Source organism: Marmota monax, unplaced genomic scaffold (assembly GCF_021218885.2).
Source record: "Marmota monax isolate L192 unplaced genomic scaffold, Marmota_monax_Labrador192_F-V1.1 WCK01_AAM20220418_F8-fsc00079, whole genome shotgun sequence".
NCBI classification, from domain to species: domain Eukaryota; kingdom Metazoa; phylum Chordata; class Mammalia; order Rodentia; family Sciuridae; genus Marmota; species Marmota monax.
In genome coordinates, this window is record NW_026694099.1 from 746,368 (window position 1) to 766,316 (window position 19,949).

Sequence of the window (19,949 nt, forward strand, 5' to 3'; positions counted from 1 at the left end):
AATGAAAAAAAGGCCAGATACATCCGTTAGATAAATAGAGTTGAAAATCATGAGTGTGATGGTGATGGACCATGAGGTGTGGGTAGGTAGAGACTTCATTTTAAGTGTTAAGCAATAAATGCGCCAAATTTGAGTCAAATGGTCCCTGCGTTCTGTGGAATGTAAAAAGAAAGTTAAGACACAGCCCCCTTTGTAGGTGAGAGGGGCACATCTGCAGGTCTCAGGATGAGAAGGATATGTGGGCTTGTGAGTGTTTTTGCCTGGGGTAGAAACACTGTGGGCAAGATGGAGGTGCTAGATGGACCTTCGGGAGTGGGACCAGACTGCTGGTCATGCCTGGTGAGTAGAGCACCTGAGGAATAACAGAAAGACTGAGGGTAAAATGTCCTCAGGCCTCAAGAACTGGTCCTGTGATGAAGGATGAGCCGTTGTGCTTGGGTCCCTGTTACTACAGTTCTGGTGTCTGGTTCTAGAAAAGAACCAACCCCAAGACAACTGCAGTCCCACTGAAGAGAGAACAAGGAGCAGGACTGTCTCTTGTGGCTCCTTATGTGTCCTCTGCTAAAATGTTTTGAGGATAATGGATATTCGTGCTTTGTTCTTGGTGCTGGCCCAGCCCGCTTAGCCTCAGGACACCTGTTCCTAACTTATAAAATGAGAATAATAAGATCTAAGCTCATGGCCCAGTTGTGGCCCAAATGAGATAATGTCTTCTGTGTAAATTATCAACCTGCTTAGCACATCGTAGGTTCTCCCTAAATGATGGATTTTCTTCCCCCTTCCCTAAATAGTTCACAGGTTGAAAACCCCAGCACTGTGGGCTGTTTTTGTGTGGGGGTTTGCTATAGTATGTCATCGGGATTCAACACACTCACTTTTGGAAAGGGGACTGCGCTTCTAGTCTTTCCAGGTAAACGCTGGCCCGGCTCCGTGCTTGTTTCCCCCTTGTCTGGTTGAAGGCTCCTCCATGTACTTCCTGTGTGTTATCCTCATGGATTGTGTCGTCCTTGTTTTGTCAGTTGAGACCTATGAACTTGAGGGTGAGCTTCCATGGGCTCTCCATTTAAACAGGAAAATAACAGAAGAGTTGAAAATCACCATAGAACTAATTCACTAGATTGCAATGGAGGGCAGTCTAACATCCTAAATGATTAGGACAAACATAGTTTCTCCAGAAATAGCCCAACTTCCTGTGGAAAGCCCAGTCTGTGGTTTCCCCGCCAGGCATCCTTCACATTCCTCTTACCCTCTGTATCCCAAATTTAGCTGTGCAACCTTAGACCATCTGCAACGTAGACAGCTCCAGAAATCTCTTACTTCTTAAGGATATTCAGCTATTAAAAGCAAAAGATCTTTGAGAGCAAAAACTCTTTTATGTCCCAGGAAGTATCTCATATGGTCCTTTTACAAAGTAAGGTGCTTGATAAACGCTTGTTTAATTCAAATAAAGCAGCCAAAGAAATCAAGTTTCTAGACCAAAGGGAAGAAGAGAATAAAGTAAATGACACAGGACATTCAAGCCTGTGGTGAAAAGAGTAAAACACTAGATTGAGAATCAAATAGCTCTATATTTTAGTCTTTGCTACCAACCAGCAATGTCATTTAGAGCATATCTCTTGCCTCTGAGTCTCATATTTCTTATCTATTAAAGGGGAAGTGGGCTTGAATGACCTCTGGTCCCACAGCACCAACAGTCTATAAATTTATCCCCATTTGTGCTAGAAGGGGGCTTTTTCTCATATAAATAAGTCAAATAGCTATGCTAAATCTTTCATTTTATTTTATTTTATTTTATTTTATTTTATTTTGGTACTGGAGATTGAACCCAGGGGTGCTTAACAACTGAGCCACATCCCTATCCCTATTTTCTATATTTTTAGAGACAGGGCCTTGCTAAGTTGCTTAGGGCCTCACTAAATTGCTGAGGCTGTCTGAACTTACGATCCTCCTGCCTCAGCCTCCCAAGTCACTGGGATTACAGGTGTATGCCACTGTACTCAGCTATGTTAAATCTTGAGTCTTTCCTTTTCTTTTCTTTTCTTTTCTTTTTGACTGAGTCTTGAGTATTTTCTAATTGGTTAGGGTAAACCAGCAGAAGGGGTGCGGTGGCAGAAGGGAGTTTATTGTGAGGCATCCAACACTGTGGGATTCACGGGAGGAGTAAACAAACTCACCTTTGGGACAGGCACCCAGCTAAAAGTGGAACTGTGTAAGTATGAAATTCCAAAATAACTACAAAATGTGTTCTACTAATGGTAAACAGGAGAACAGGATATGTCACCTTTGTCCTTATGTCTTATTTTTAATTAGCTGTAATCTAGTGCAGAAGCATTAAGAATGGTGACCCCAAGATAAATTAGTGAAAGGCTTCGATGACTGTAGGGCATATTTCCTTTGGGGTAGAATTTAGCAAAATTTAGCAACCATTTGAGAATTGAGGCTGACAGAAGCTCTGTCTCACATCAGAGTTTTTAACACTAGTATTGAGCTACATGGAGTCCGATAGAGGAAAGAAACTAGGAGAGCAGAAAATTGCATGGCCACCATCTAATAGACCCTTTCTACTTCCACTGCCACAGATTCCAAGGAACACTCAGGGAGAAGACCCAAAGTCTTTTTATCCATGCCCTAAATAAGCCAGACCATATTCACTCCGGAGACAAAGCATCCCCTTCACTAAACATTGTCCAAGAAGAGACAGTGAAGTGCAGAAACAGAACCTCAGGACTTCACCACAGGCATTTGGCCCCAACTGACTTTGTGATATTGAACAAGTCATTCCCCTCTATGCACCTCAGACTCCAGTAGAAGAGGTTGAAACACTCAAAACTGTGTGTATGGCATGTGGCTATGAGGCTAGATGCATGACATACAGTATTATTTCTCTTCAAACAACTCTAAGATAAGGAGCAATATCTTATTTTACAGAAGCAGAAACTGAGGTGGCTCAGAGAAGTTATTGTCCAAGATTCTATCAGGTAGAAAGGGCTAAATTCAAACCTGGGTCTATCTGTATGATCTCAAAGCCCCTTATTTTCTATTATAGGATGACACAAGCTCTTTGCCAGGGTTTATCTAGAAATGAGAGATGAGCCGAGCCAGGTGCAATGGCACATACCTGTAATCCCAGCAGCTTGGGAGGCTGAGGCAGGAGGATAACAAATTCAAAACCAACCTCAGCAATTTAGCAAGGCCCTAATAAGCAACTTAGTGAGACCCTGTCTCAAAATAAAAAATAAAAATGGCTGGGGATGTGGCTCAGTGGATAAGCCCTCCTGGGTTTAATCCCCAGTATCAAAAAAAGAAAAAAGAAATGAGAGAGAATGCCAGTCACAGTGAGTAAGGACATAGAATTTATCTTTTCCTTTCTTAGATAGTGCCATGAGGTAAAGATGGAATTTTAGGAAATTTTTATGTGGATGCTTCAGATGTCTGAAGGATTCTCTTCCCCTCTGAATGACAGATAGAGCTGCTGGGAACATTTACCCAGATGGGAGAGGAGAGGAAATGATGGCAGTCACTCCCATGTCCTGACTGTCCCTTTCTCCTGAGGTTCCTTGTACATTCCCCAGGCAGACCAGCCATCAATGTAACAGACTGCAAGTACCTGACCCACTAGTGAGTTACAGAAAAACACAATGTGGGGACACTTGGGACACTGCTGCATCAGAGAACTTCAGCTCTGAGAAGAGCTTAAGATTCATCTAAATTCAGCACTCTTTATTTTCCCAATATGGAAATTAAGACCCAGAGGGGTTGATTGAATTGCCCAAAATTATAAAGTCAAGGAGAACTAGGGCTGGGACTAGAACCTGGGAAGTCTGGTACTGGGGCTGTATTCTGTAACTACTGTTCAATGGTGTAAGTAGGTAGGTGTAAGACCTGTTCATGGGTTTCACTAGGAGTGTAAAAATGTGTTCTTATTAGCTCTTATCACTCAAACCTTACTATGGGCTTCCTGGACCTGCTCCCCAGACATGTTATACAAATGGAAGGTGAAAGAAATGGCCCATTTTGACACAGGACAAATCACTGTGGGAAATACTGGAGGCTACAAATTTATCTTTGGGACAGGAACAAGACTATTAGTTGGTGCAAGTAAGTCCTATAAAATAACCTGACTTATGTTATAGTTAAGGAACATTCATTTTGATTTTCTTTTTTCTTTTTTATTTATTTTTGTGTGTGTGTGTGGGTTGTGGGGACATGGCTTTGCTATTTAAGTAAGAAGAAATGATGGTATTAATAATGTCACATTATACAGTGTCCATGAACATTCCTGCAAGAAACATGTAACAAACAATAGGTGTGAATAGACAAAACTCTCTGGGCCCTGTCTAGAACTGAAACTGTAATTATGACCTTTCAACCTGAATATTAATAACGTGTTTTATATAACTCACTGTATGCAAAGCAGAATCTCCTGTTGGGTTCTGATGTATTTCTTGTCATCTTCTAGTGGTCTTAGAAATGAAGCTAAATAGTAAAAATGTATGTCTCCTACCACTTTTGTTTATGCACGCAGACATAGGAGCATACTTATTAACAAACTTGAGTGTGAACATAGGATTCCCAGGCCGTGGCCCAGCTTCGGGTGCCATTTTGTATAGAGTTATGTCAGAGTGTGAACACAGGCTTTCAGCAGCTCAAGTTTGGAACTGGCACACAAGTTTTAATCAGCCCAAGTAAGTTGGAACTCCAGAAATTTGTAGCCCCCAATATTAGGTTTACTTTTATATATTTCTATTTATAGCTGCTACTCTGGTCTGTGATAGATTATTATGATTATTATTTTGTTATTAATCACAACAATGCTACTAACTTGGGGTGCACATTTTCTGCTATAGTATTCTTTTGACCCTTTAGGGAGAATTGCTATCAAGATACTGGGAGAAAAATGCTTGTTTCCAGTCGAGTTTTCTAATTTGTTCATTTGGTTCCCACCTCTCTGCTGAGGGTCAACATGAGTCTCACGATGTTTTGGCTTTTATTCTGCCTCCTTATTATCTCTCTTAGAAATGCTTCCTTGGTTTTTCCTGCCTAAGCAGTTAGATTTTGCAGTTCACATTTACCCAGAATATACTTAGCTTTTAGCCTCTCCCAAAACTGGCCTCCTTGTCTCAATAATTATGCACAGTAAAGTTAGTTCAAGTCAGTAAATAATTATTGAGTATCATCAAAAGCCAGAGACCATAGCTGGTTTAAAAAGAAAGAAACAAAGAAGAAAAAGAAACCTAAGATCTGGCCTCGGATCTCAGGAACTTCCAGTCTTATCAGAAAAACAAAACACTCGTAATAACAAGTCTAATAACAATTTATATGTGCTTGTGCTGAGATGGGGTTGGAAGGGCAGAGAGACAGGACAGGGTGGCAGTGGACACTCCAAATTCCTTGACAGTGAACCTGTGATTCCACCCCTCCCACCCGCCTCCCCCGCATCATGTTTCTGGGAAAGGATTTGAATCTGTTCTGTACTGAGATGTCTGACTTTCTTGAGGACAAAAGGCCTTACTGGCGGTTAGCATCCTTGAGTGAGATGAGGACAGAAAGAAGAGTGAGTCAGGCGTGAGTCACACAGGACTTTTGCTCAGCCCCAGAGAAGGCACAGTGACTGAGTCAGGCCCAGGCGTGTTTTTAGCATGTGCCCCTGTGCAGTGGGTTGGCAATTCTCTTGTTCCTACTCTTCCTGACAGAGTGAAAAAATGCATTTTTGCATATGTCCCCAAGAAAATGGGACTTCTTCTCAATCATGGCAGATGAAGTGGGAAAATGCCCGCCTGCTCCCTGGTATCTTTAGAAATACTCACACCCACCAGGACCATGTAGGAGGCAGTGTGTTTCACTAAGTTTTGTAAAGACTGCTTTTCTCAGAGGAGGAATAGCCAGAGGCAATGTTTGTTGGTGGCTGTGATACAGAAAATGAAGGCCATAGGTAGCCCTGGGGGCTGGTGCTGTTCACCTAGGCAGGCTCCTTCGGGTCCTTATGCCACCCACTACGGGGAACACTTCAGGATTGGCCATTCTTGGGTTCAGCTTTTAGAGCTACTGCAAAGGGTGTGTGTCCCCCACTATAGGATGGGCAAAAACAGCACCTTTTGTAATGCTTGCACTCGGTGTGTATCTGGAAGCAACTCATTTTCAGGAAGGGAACCCAAGTGGTGGTCATAAGTAAGCGAGCCGGGATCTTCCTATACAAATAGCCCTCCACTCCACCCTTCCCTGGCCCTACCCTGGTGCTGGACAATTTCTTATCATATTTCCATGGGAGGTGGGGAAAGGATGTATCAATGCCACACCCAAGTTCTTAGCCAAACATAGTTCCAAATTTTTGCCTACCTGTGGCTTCTCCTCCCTGACCCCTGCTCCTGGCATCTGACCACACTCCCATTCTCTATATAAGGCTTCCCCTGCCCTTCCCAGAGGCTAGGTTTCAAATTGAACTGTGGACCACAAAGTGAGAGCTAGGAGGGACTTGAGGGACTTCTTGCTCACATGGCAGGGGCAGCCTGAGGTCTAGGTTTACACCTCTGTGCAAGGCCAAGCGAGGGGCTGTGCAGAGCAGTGTTAGGTCCCCAGTCCCTCCCTTCCGCCCCAAGTGCAGGGGAACCACACAGCTCTTTGCTAATAATGTGACCCTCAAACCCGGTGTGAAATAACCTGAGAGCTGGTAGCACACAAGGACTGGGGACTGAGGGCTGAGTTCCCATCTCAGCTCAGGTCTGCGGCCCAGGCTGTGATTTCCGTGAGCCTCAGTTTTTGCATCTCTGAAAGAGGCAGCATGAGTTCTATTTCCGCTCATCTTTCAAAAGTTTTATTGTTGTGAATTTCTTCTCTGTAGACCCAGTTTTCATAGAAACTAAGTCCAGTCTGACTGGAAATAAAGGAATTGAAAGGTTTGGGGTGCCTTGGCCTATTTCCAGTGGTAAAGAGGAAAGGGTTAAAGTATAAATCTCAAGGATCTGAATCCTGCCTGGAGTCTTGTGTCAGACAGGATTATGCAGGACTCACACCCCTGGACCTCCCTGAGGAAGAGGGCTAAAATGGGAAACATCAGGAGCTGTGGAAAGGGAAAAATGAGAACAAGGAAGAGAGCTTAACAAAACATCAAAACATCAAAAGAAACCCTGGGCCCCATCCTCCCAGCACCTTTAGAGGCCACTGAATCTATTCAACAACAGATAAATAGAGTCAGCCCCTCAGGGTGTCCATCCCAACAGACAGGGTGGTGGGGTTGGTACTGGAGTGTTGGATGAAGATGTGGGCTTCTCTGCTGGTGGGAAAGTGGTGTTTTCTCAGGGTAACTGGGGCTGAGGTCTTCTCCAGTCCCTTCCACTTGGCTCCCATCCCTGCCCGGGAGGCACAGGACTCAGGGCTCCAAGTTCAGCAGGGGAGGGTTTCCAACATCAGTGGGAGTGTGGCTAGTGCTTCCCAAGATGGCTGTCCCAACACCACTGGGTCAGTGGTAAAGGGAGGCCACAGGAGACAGGTTTTATCAAAGGCTTTCCTCACTGTGCGCATCTGGAGGAAACTACAAACTGACCTTTGGAAGAGGGACCAGCCTCATTGTGCATCCCTGTGAGTGTTGTAGAAATGCTGGGGGAAACTTTGAATTCAGACATATCACAGAAGGAAATGGATGTAGTGAGGGAGTGGCATGGACTGCTCCCTCATTAAAGGAGTTCTTTGTTGAAGAGGAGTGACAGTGAGTCGGGTCTAATGAGGGCTGGACTGAGGGTCTTGCTTTCAGAAGATAAGTACTCAAATTCTGAGAAAAGAGAACTCACCCTTGCTAAGTTTCTGAAATAGGATTTTTCTTCTTGGTAGCCAAGGGGTCTGCCCTGTCCCTCTTCCCTGCTGCCACCTCCCCTCAGCTCCATGAGATGTCTCCCCTAGATTAGAGCATCCCAGCCTGGATGCTAGGAACTCTGGGGTGCTGGAGTGGGTAGGAGCAGGAATGGGTCTCCTCTGTACGAAGCTTTGCTGGGAACCATCATCTTGTGAAAAACTGTCTACTGTACAGCTGAGGTGCCATTGATACACTCTCTCCTTCTGAGTTCTCATCCCGTGCTGACATCCATCTGAATGATAGGTCATTTTTTGATATGCCCATTTTCCAGATAAGGAAGCATGCTTGGGACAAGTAACTTGCCCAAGGTCACACAGCTAGGAATGACAGAGCCAGAGTTTAGCTCACACCTCTTGGACTCTAAGCCTTCTTATTAACCGCACCCCTCATGCTGTCACAGTCTATCCTACAAGCTCTGAAGGAAGACCCACATCTTGAAGGCACGGTAGTCTTCCTTCAGAGAGTGCAGGGGCTTAGTCCACAGTTTGCCCAATGTGAACCTTCTGGTCATAGTGACCATGGCACAGTGACTCAACATTTCTTAAGACATCAGAAAAGTCATGCATTGGATTGGCAAGATGCAGGTATGGAGGAAAGGGAAGTAGAAACTTAGGAGACTGTTTATTAGGTATCAACGCACAGGAGAAGAAATTTATCATCAAAATCATGGAAAGGGCTATTTAAAAGCTCTGTTCCCATGGGCTGGGGTTGTAGCTCAGTGGTAGAGCACTCGGCTAGAACGTGTGAGGCACTGGATTCGATCCTCAGCACCACATAAAAATAAATAAACAAAATAAAGGTATTGTGTCTATCTACAACTAAAAAAGATTAAAAATAAAAAAAAAAAAAAGCTCTGTTCCCTAAGAGGGAAGGTTATAAATGTGAAATGTGACAGGGGTCATGGGAAGCTGCCCAGGTGGCTGAGGGCATGTATTTGTACTGCGTTGTACGGTAGTGTAGACTCAAGTGGTCGGAAACTCACTTTTGGGAGTGGAACGAGACTCCAGGTGCATCCAAGTAAGTGCCTGACCTTAGGCCCTGGCCAAAGACTCCAAAAGTGCCTCCTCTGCTCTCTCAGGTGCTGAAGCAGTACCTCCTGAACTAATTTTTCGTTTTTCTTTATGAGGTTTGAAAGTTTTGAAATTTGAATTCCCAGCATCTGGCTTAATAGTTAATTTTCTAATGGAAATTGGCCTTTTCATCATTATAGAAACAGACTCTTTCATGGTTTCTAGATCTTTATCAGAAAGTAAACTGTGACTGATTATGTCAAAAGATTTATTTTTCTTTTTCTTACCAGTTAATTTCACAAAAGGTAAAATTAAACTTCTCAAAGACATTGGGCATTGGATACATTCCATGCCCAATTGAGAGATACAGGAAGAACTTAAAACCTAAATAATGTCATTAAAAATAATAAAAAGTTTGAAAAATGAGACCATACAGAAATTAAAGGAGAAATGCAATAGTCCTAACAAGAGAAACCTTGCTTTCTAGCACAACTGCATTAAAGGTGAATTAAAATATTTTGAGGGTTTATGCATTCAACAAGTATTTATTGAGCAACTATTATATCCCAAGTACAGTGTTAGATGTAGAAGAAGGAAAGAAAGGGAAGTGGTAAGAGAAGAGGAGCAGAAGGAAATGCGCAGTTTCTACCTCCAGGATCTCAAAGTATAAACCCAGTATCACTCAGGTGTAGTTGAGGTACTCACAAGTTGTGATGGGAATACAAAGGAAGGCACACCTGACTTCCTATCATAATTGCCTAGTACCTCTATGCACCCTCTACTGCCCCATAAGATCTGGGAAGGCAGAACCCTCTCCTTCATTCTCATATCTCTGTAACTAGGCATGCACAATGCCTGGCATGAAGATGTTGCTAATTTTTTTTTTCTTTTTAGTGCCTTCTGGTTAGGAGAATCAGGAAATGCTCAGGTGGAAGAGCAATTACTGCTTAAAATATAATGGCTTTGACATTAGCAAATATTTTTCTGACAGAGAGAGTCATTAGACCTCCAAACAGGGAGATCGCCCAAATGCTGATAGAGCAAAGAGAGAAAGAAATAAGTTAATACAGGACCTGGTGGGAGGAAGCCCACTTCTCCAGGGAAAGCCTCCACTGTATTTTATCTGTTCAGTTGTGTGCTTTGTCAAAACTTCTTCCCTGCAATGGGTTGGTTCAGGATAGGTTTAGAAAGCCCCATCCTATTCCTCAGGAACCAGAGGCATATGGATTACAATATCTGTGGTTGGGAAGCAGCAAAAAAGAAGGAGGTATAGATGATGACAGATGCAAGAAATCTATCTCCACTTGAGAGACCACCCAGGAAGTAGGTGTTCTAAGGAAACTTTACTCCATGGGGACAAGAATTCTTTGAAATACACAGCTCCGAGGTACATAGGAAGGTGAATGGAAGAAAGACCAAAAGTTCACATTTGGGAAAGGCTTTCAAGTTGCCCCTGTTCTTGCTGGGTAAACCCCGCGAGTGTCAGGCAGTGCAGAGTTGGTGTGTCAGTCAGGAGCAGCTCTGCCTCTGATCTCCTGCTGACAGGGCGAGAACATTTGCTGCCCAGCTGCCTAGGTGTTCCACATCTGCCTAAATAAAATGAAGCTGCTTCATGATGATTAGAAAGAAATAATCAGCATCAATGAGGCCTCTAATTGTGGCCTCAGGAGTGGGTAGGAGAACAAAAATTCTGAGCATAGAAAACCTAATGGATAAAATTAGACTAACATTTAGAAAGAATTTTAATTTCCTGGAGCTAGAGAAAGCACTTCTAAGGAATATATGTGTATAAACTTGCATAGTCCCATGGATGTTAATGAGTGCTTTAACAAAAAAAGAAAAAAAAAGTGTTCTTGGGTCAAATAAGTTAGAAAAGCTCTGGATTTACTTATTGGAAGACTTTTCAGAGACTTTAGAACGCTAATATGCATTGTCAATCTTCAAGACCAAAATAGGAGCATAAAGCATATTCCAAACTTATTCAAGCTTAGAATCACTTTTTCCAGAGAAACTTACAAGGAATAGGTTCTGTGAAATTTTGATAAGTATTTGTCTGAGCCATTCTCAAACTTTGGGGGTTTTCCTCCATATGAATGTCAATTCTAATTTACAGATCTCCAGAGAAAGAGATTCTCAGGTCCCATAAGTAACTTCTCCCACAACCTTCCTAGGAAAAAAGTCCACATTGTGCATTTTATGTGAATATTCCTGTGGCAGTTTTAGTCTCTGTGCCCTCAAGGAATAATAGAAGCCACTTTCTGAAAGAAGAGCCCTTCCTAGGCCTGGGTTCCATCATTAAGCCTTGCCCAAGGTTTTCCATCTATTGCCGATGCTATGCATTTTTTCCCTCATGATCCATTTCCCAATTAATCTCTGGCTCTTCTCCACACTCTCCCAAGTTTCCTCCCTCACCTTCACTTGCGGAACCCAAAATGGGGCTCCTCTTCCAGGAAGGCCTGGCCAGTTCCAGACTGGCCAAGGAAAGGGCTGTGGAGCCATTACGCTGAAAAGTGAGGAATTTAACCCAATGGGCATGAGTTTTCCATCTGGTCAGAGAAGGGTTGACTTGAAAGAGACTGGGACGCAGGGACAGGAAGCAAGTGTCCCAGCCAGGCCAGTCCTGCCTAAGTGAGAGAGTTCCTGTAAAGCACCCTCCTACTGTGCATTGTCAGGCAGCTACAATAAGCTGATCTTTGGAGCAGGGACCAGGCTGGCTGTGCGCCCATGTGAGTATGACGGTGCCAATGACCAGGGCAAAAAGAACCGCTGACTTGTCCAAGAGAAAACAGGCAAATGATTTATAGCAAACCTGAGGATATATGAAGCCCTCATTTTCCATTTCTACAAGCGCTCTTGGTGACTTGAAATGTTCCCATTTCTCATATTAAAGTCAGAAGTGCCAAGAGCCAATTGAGTAAATGAAAATCAGAACAGAATAATTTACGGAAATATAAAAAGATTTCCAGATACTCGGTGCTTTGAAGCGAAGCTGATAATATCAGCACCAGATAATCTGAACATTCAGGAAATTAGCTTAGTGCCCTTGGGGGAAAGAGATGAGTTAATGGCAAACACAAATTCTCTTTTATTGCAGCAGGTGGCTAAACTCCCTGGGTTGGCTAATGAATACCTGCTCAGAGAATCTTCCTCTCTGGAGGACAGTAGAGTCGTGAATCCTCACCCAGGGGTAAAAGTGGTTCAGGCCCCTATCTGGATGGCAGTTCCACATGAGTAACAAGCATAGAAAGGATGACAGACAGGGGAACTCTAGCTCTATCCTCACCAGCTGTATTTAATGTGGCCTCTACTCCCAACAGCAAAATGACAATAACCATATCACAATATGATGTAATACCCCACAGATAACAAGTAATCAATAAGTAGTAGCTTTTCTGATATATTATTGTTATTATAAGCTATACTTGTCTATACTAAGATTATTGTAAAGGACCAGCTCCCTTGAGAAACGGAAAAGTAAGAAATTAAGATGGGTCAAGCCTTGTAGGATAGTTCTCTGAGACCCAGGATGGACGAGGGTGAGGGGTGAGGGTTCCAGCAGATTCACATCAGGAGAGTTATTCCAAAGATGTTACCCACAGTGGGAACACAGCAATGGCAGTTAATCTAATCTTTGGAGCAGGGACCAGACTGAGCACCCAGCCAAGTAAGTAGAGTGGGCAAGGGTTGAATAGACAGTTATTTCTTCTTTGTCCAAGACACTGACTTGAGTCCAGGTATTGTCATCTATAGGATTCCAAATGGTTCTTTCTACCCACCTCCAGGAAATCCTCCCACCTAGCAGCACTGAGTGCTTTGGAGACATTATCCTTAGACTGGGACCTTAAGAATTACATGGCAGATGATAAGTTCTGTTTCTGAGATATTTCCACTAGAGGATCTAAGATATTGCTGCCCTGAATAGGGGATTTTGATCCATTGAAATCTACTGAATTTGTGGAAATCGCATGAACTCACAAACTCAGCTCAGGATACCATTGCAGAATTGGGCAAGAAAAAAGAACTTTACATACCAGAGACAAAAATCTCAAGACAAAATAGCAGAAGGCCTCACTCTTAGGAGTGTGATCCTCCTGTCCTCTGGGACATCAGTGCTTCTCCAATGAGTTTCTGTAATGGCGTTGCCTGCAGTGTGAATACTGGAGGAATGACTGGTAAACTCATATTTGGGAAAGGGACCCAAGTGTCCATACTATCTGGTGAGTCATCTCAGGTTATGCCATTTGCAACCCCATGCGCTAGTGTCATTAATTCATTCCCCAGTGATATCCATTATTACCCTGGTGAGGCTAACTGTGGATGTTGTAACTAATTGTCTTACAGAGGTCTGGGAAGGGGAAAGGCATCACTATCAATTTTGAATATCTATGTTTCTCTAGGTCAAACACATTAAAATTTGACTTTAATCATTCAGGATATTTTTAAATGCCTTCTAAGTAGCTATCACTCTATAAAATGTTACAGTGCATATGAAGCAGTGTAAGATAGATATCTGACCTGTCCCCAAATAATATAAAGATTAGCCAAAGGGGCTGGGGCTGTAGCTCGGTGGCAGAGTGCTTGCCTAGCGTGTGTGAGGCACTGGGTTTGAGCCTAAGCACTACGTAAAAAAAAAACAAGGAAATAAAATAAAGGCATGATGTCCATCAACAACTACAAAAATTTTTTTAAAGGCTAGACAAAAGTACAGAACTGTTGTATGTTTACCCACTTAAAAACTGTCTTATTATTAACAATTAATGATGTCAACGGGCATAAGAGATCCAGATGAGTTAGGATCCTGGAAGAAAAGTCCAAGATAGTGGATGTTTTATGTGGTAAAAAAAAGATTTGTTGAGCCCTGAGGATAAGTTAACATTTGTATGGGCAGAAAGAGGAGAGACGTGGGATTCTAGGTACAAGGAACAACAAGAAAAAAGATATGACCTTGGGAATGAACAAAGCACATGACTTTTGGTCTAAGTGAACACATCTGATGGTCAAGTTGGATTGAGAGACAAGGCAAAGACTGTATTTTCTTAGACCACGGAGATAAGGAATACTAGAGCCTGCAATAGAATACAGAAATTAGGGCCAAGACCAGACACCAGTAATCTGAGAATTCAGTTTAGAAATGCAGACCAGATAGGAGGTGAGAAGGATCAGCTCTTTTCACAGATGGTTCATGGCCTAGGGACCTTCCCTCTCCTTCCTCCGTGGGCTCTGGAAAGAGAAACCTGAGGACTTTCTGTAAGGAAGCACCTGCCTCCTGGGGGCAGTTTGGCAAAGGCCCAGAGTTTCCATTATTCCTCAGAAGTCTGCCCACGCTGTTTCCTGACACCCTACAAAGCTTCAATGAGACACAGATCAGTGTCACTAACTTTCGTTTCTTGGTTCCTAGTGCCTAACTGCAGAGCACAGATTTAGTGGTAAGGGAGCTTTCAATCACTGCTCTGCCCCCCAGGGATCTAAAGCACTAGAGCATTCAGACATGTGCTTCTGCAGTTAGTTTTGAATTATGATGACAGGTTAGGATCTAGAATAGCTGAACTTCCACATTGAAAAATTGATTGTCTTGCTGAGGCTACCTTCTGACACTGTCAGTGGTAGAATGTGTTTCTCATGCTGGGGTGGAATAGGATGTCCCTCCCCACAGGGCTCTGGCAGGTGGACCCCTAATGACCTCCAAGTTAAAAGTGGTCGTTTCTTATTTTCAGGAAAAAAAAAAAAGTAAGGTTGCACTAGAGGTACCCGGAGATGAAAGTAAAAGGGAGCTAAATATATATATATATCAGTACCTCTGGTACAACATTTTTTGTCCCAAAAAGGGATAAACAAAGCTTCAGACGCCTGACCACAGAGCCCACCCCTGCTCTCCTGCTCCAGGGGTTGCCCCGCTCAGCAGGCTGCTCTCCTTGACTCAACACCCCAGGGTCATGCCAAGCACTGATTTCTCTGGTTTGGGATCCAGCAGAACATCTGCATCACCTAGGCCACCAAGGCTGGCTCAGCAAGCAGGGTGCAGCAGGAGTCTGAGAAACCTTATGTGCATAGGGAGGAGCTGTGGGATCCTAGAACCACACAGGCAGGAAATTCTAATCCCAGCCCTGCTGGAAACATTCTGGGTGGCCCCAACATGTTAATCCTCCTGGCAAACCTCTGCTTCCTCTTCTAAAGGCGGAGGTTGGAAAGAATAAACAATGAGAGTCTTACTAAAAACACAAAGTCCTCCTGAAAAAGCTGGTGTGAGTCCTTAGGGCCTTATATCTAGTTATCTAGCAAATAGGAGAGCCAGGGCTTGAATGTAGGTGTCCTAGTGTGGAGTCCATAGCTTTATCAATGAGAGAGAAATCTCCTGGTGGTGTGATAGATTTTCCAGCTTAACGCCAACATATCCTAAGTCTCCATTTCCTGCCAATGCCCAACCTAAGTGGGGGAAAACACCCTAGGTTCCAAGAGGCATGGTTTGCTTTTCTGGGCATTTTTTTTTCCCCTGTACTAGCTTTTGTCCTGCCAGAACAATGTTGTTGACTAGGCTTACTGAGGTTTTGAAGAAGTTTCTATTCAGTAGAAGAATGAGCAATTTCATTTTTGTTTCCTAGAATAGCAGAAAGGGCCTGGCCAGGGATTCACTGAAATCCTGACCAACTGCCCAAGATTCATGGTTTGTGTTTGTCCCCAAAGTCCCAGTCCATCTCAAGCAGCTGGTTTCTCCCCCAAAAAAAGCCTGAGAATGAGACTACCCAGCCCCAGAGAGCCTCGTTCTTGTTTATCACCCGAATCTGGGCTCTGGTATAGGTTGGAGCAAAGAAAGCAAAAGCACCTTCTAATCCCAGTCCTCTTGGCCCACAGCCATCAAGGACCCTGACCCGACTGTGTACCAGCTGAGAAACTCTAAATCCAGAAACACTGTCTGCCTATTCACCGATTTTGATTCTAACACCAACGTGTCATTACAACTTACCAAGGATTCTGAAATGTTTGTCTCCAAAAACACTGTGCTGGACATGAAGTCCATGGATTCCAAGAGCAACGGCGCCTTGGCCTGGAGCAACAAAACTGACTTCACTTGTAAGAGTGCCTTCACCCAGAACATCTTCTTCCCCAGCTCAGGTGAGTAACCTCCCCCTTACCCTTACACACTCCATCTCCTTGTTTCCAGAGAAGCATGGTTCTACCCAAAGCTTAGGTTAATGATAGATGAAAGCTACTCTGATTGGTGCTCTCGGCTTCATCAATTGTCAGAAAATCTCCCATTTTCTTTTTACTAAGGAGCAGTGAGCCTCATCCTGAAGCCCATTTAAAGAAAAGGGCAATTAAGGGCAAAAAGAAGATGAGAGAGTAGGTGTAGAGGGTGGTGACCCAGCCTAGGTCTCACCTGCTCTGTGAGGTCTGGCCTCCCAGCCTTTGCTTAGGCACAGGACCATGCATCAGTGAAGGGTCTGCCCTGAGGAAGCTCCATTCCAATTAGGGAAGACCATCCCTCAGCAGAGGGAACTCTGTATAATTTCAGATTGTAATGTGTACTTTAACTTAGACTTAAAGAAAGAGTCACCTTAGGGTAAAGGGTTCTGAAAAAAATGCTACTGAGCTGGGTTAAAGAATAACAAGGTACCCACATGCCATGCCAGAGAGAGAACCCCATGGAGACCTGAGACAGGACCATGCTGACAGCTGGGAAAAGCAGCAGAAAATGAGTTAGAAAATGTAAGCATGGGCCAGAAAACAGAGCTTCAAGACCATGAGAGGATAGATAACTATTTTACTTATTGGGAAGCTATTAATTGGTTGTGACTGGGGGTGGGAGAGAGGGGTGACCCCTAAAATGTGGAGAATGGTGTGTGGAGAATGGTCCAGAGTGGAAGAAGAAAGGAAGCAATAGCAGCAGAGAGAGATGACGGAGGCCTGGGCAGGGTGGTAGCACTTGGGTTTCAAGGATGAAACCACTTAGAGATGAGAAAGAAAATAGGGCATTGAGGAAGGTGGCTGGATTCAAAGCTGAGCAACTAAGTCAGTGAGAGAGAAAACAGAGAAACAAAGTTGGAATACAAGGATCAAAATTTTTTGGAACACATTTAAGTATCTATCGCCCTATTGTTCTTATCACTGTTTTGGTCTCACTTCCCTGGTTAGACTCCACACTGCAGCCTGACCAAGGGCAGGCTCTATCTTAAGGTCTCCCTGTGGCCCATGTCATACAACCTGCACTTTGCACAGCCAGTGTTTGCTGAGTCAGTGCAATGGTGCCCAGAAGCCAGAGTGTTTGGTCCTCAGGCCTCCTGCTGGGGAGGTGCCCCTGTGCAATAAGTTCCTTCCAGATCTCTCCCTAAGAAAGCATGGAAAGGCTATAGATACTCACCAGCCCAGCAACCAGGAGGTTTGGGATGGGAGAGTCAGCATGCTCTGGACTCTAAGAAAAACTCTTGTTTCTCCTTTTAGAGATTCCCTGTGATGCGAAGTTGGTAGAGAAAAGCTTTGAAACAGGTAAGAGAAAGGTCTATCCAGCTTGTCACAGCACTGGGGAGGCAACAAACCCACAATAACTCTGACTAGATAGGGTAGGGGCAGGGGGAATAGATCTGGGAATGAAGTCGTGAGGAGTAGAATAGCAGCTATGACCTGCCTGGAGCTGCCTGGGGTCGGTCTCAAGTCCACCTCAAAATGTCGAATTTTCTTTTCCATTCCAAGTACTTTGAGGATGAGTCTCCAGTTTTACTCAGCCTAGGCCTCTGTATTGCTTTCAACAGCTCCCATCAGGAGAACCAAAGAGAGCTGCTGGGTATTCAGCTGTGAACTTTCTGACTCCCTTAGGGATATCCCTGAATCAATCAGGTCATCCCAGGGACATTTCCCCCTCCAAAACCAGCAGAACTTACATGGTTTGTGGGCAGGAGTCCTGTCTCTCAAGGACCCCCACCAATCCTCACCCCCTGGCCCCACTTCCACGTAAGTTGTTCCTCCTCAATCATCCCTCCTGTGGTTCAGCCACTTGTCTCACTAAAGGATCGGGACCCAAGGGATGATAGTGATAAATTCTGAGCACCTATTCTTACCCCAACCCCATCCCCACAGGGGCTCAGAAAGAAAACAAGGAGCAACCCCAGTAGGTGTTTTTGTTTTGTTTTAAACCTGGAGGAATGCACAAATATATTTACACAAGGAGCTCAAAAAATGAGGTGGATCCAGGAGCTGAAACTCACCCCCCACCTGCCCCACCCCGCTTTGGGAAAAGCCATTGGTATCCTAAGGAGCTATGCAGACCTCTGGTGCGTGTGCCTATAACGGCTGTGGTCTCTCTGTTTTACAGATATAAACCTAAACTTTCAAAACCTGTCAGTGATGGGGCTCCGCATCCTCCTCCTGAAAGTGGCTGGCTTTAACGTACTCATGACGCTACGGCTGTGGTCCAACTGAGGTGAGGGGGCTTCCAAGCTGGGGGTGGGGGTGGGGTGCCTCCGATGAGTCTCCAACTGTGAGAGAAAAACCTCCCTGCAGGGAGATGCTTTTAAATTCTAACACTGGGACCATCTCACTCTTCCATTTCTTCCTATCACAAATTCCTGTTGTTAAAAAACAATGGCCTGAAACATTCCTATGACAAAAGACTCATTTTGGCCTCCTCAGTTGAGCCAGTCTCCCTATGAGGCATGAAGAACCGTTGTTATATCCCCATTCTAGAACACCAGGGCCGAGGAATATCAAGGCCCACACAGCTAATGAGTGAAAGAATAGAGGGGCTCAGACCCCAATTCGCTTATACCACATGCCTTCTGTTGTCCCTCTTTCACTGTGTAACTAAAGGAGCCCCAATTCCTTTAAATAGTTCTCTCAGCTTCAGTGATGAGCCATCATTGAAGCCCACGGAACCATCTCTATCACATCCCTAACAGTACTGTTTAGCATCCAGCCTGACTTCTGATCTTCCTCGTTCCAGGTCGGCAAGATTATAAGGACCTGAGCTCCCTCATCCTTCCTCCTCTTCCCTCCTCTCTCTTCTTCAAGCAAAGGGAATCTCCCACCTCCATGAAGAAGGCGTCTCCATTGCTTCTTTGGCCCCCACTGACAAAGCCACCAACTGGATCTACCCAAATTTGTCATGAAGATTGCTAAAGAGCTGCCAAACGCTGCTGCCACCCCCTCCATTCCCAGACTGCTGCTTGTCACCATTCTCAGCAAAAGTAGGGGCTGCTGCAGCCTCTCCTAGCTGTGGAGAATCCCTCCCCCTCCCCAGAGACTGCCTCTGATGGATCCCCCTGGGGTTTCTTAGACTTTAGTTCCTGGAGAATGTTCTCCAGTTTATATTTTTTAAACATTGTTCATAAAGAAGTACTTTATTATTCTTTTTCTCAAGATGTGGGGAAAATTAGCTCATTATCTAGGTCCTGCTATGCTGTGTATCTGAGGCACATTGTGTATTATTCTGCTACTCTCGGCTTCATTAAAAATGATTTAGAAGAGCAGAGACTGTGCTCCTGTTTGATTGGGTTTGGTTGGGATCAATTTCAGTATGCTGTTAAGAGACAAACCAAGACATGTGTCTACCATGCTATCCAGGAAGCCTAACTCAACAGGCTGCTTAAGTCAACTTCTCCTTAGAATAACCTCTAAAAAATTCCACTCAGCAAGCTGTTCTGGGGGCCAAGAAAACCCTCTTACAAGCTTGGGCCCTGCACTTCTGTTTTCTTGCCACACCACTGGGCCAAGCAGGAGGCCCACACACATAAATGTTAGTGACCGGTAGTTGAAATTCAACAGACAGGGACCACACAGCAAATGTCCCCCAAATGCCACTGTTTCCTGCCCTCCAGGAACATTTTTTCTTTTTTTTCTTTTTTTTTTTTTTGCCTTTTCTCTCAGATCATTGAAACTGTGCATTGCCCACAAATTCATGGCTGGGGACTACTCACCATTGCCCTGCTCAGATCCCAGGCCCATGCCCAGCCCCTGAGGTGCCCAATCTTAGAACTGGGTTGGGAGAAATTGTGACCCCAGCAGGAATTTCCATTTCAACCTTCTGGACATGAGTATAAGGAAAGGGGAGATGAGTTCCCTACTCAAGCCAAGGACTTGGCCTAGGAGAACAGATGTCTCAGGCT

General features: G+C 44.3%; 1 gene segment (V, D, J or C); it reads left to right on the plus strand.

Annotated features, from left to right (window-relative positions):
• The first annotated feature begins 317 nt into the window (after positions 1-317).
• LOC124107270 (T cell receptor alpha chain constant-like) lies at positions 318-19,313 on the plus strand. The segment is given in 5 exon segments: positions 318-339; positions 15,706-15,966; positions 17,293-17,337; positions 18,161-18,268; positions 18,788-19,313. Coding segments are annotated over 4 exon segments (420 nt in total).
• Positions 19,314-19,949: the final 636 nt, after the last annotated feature.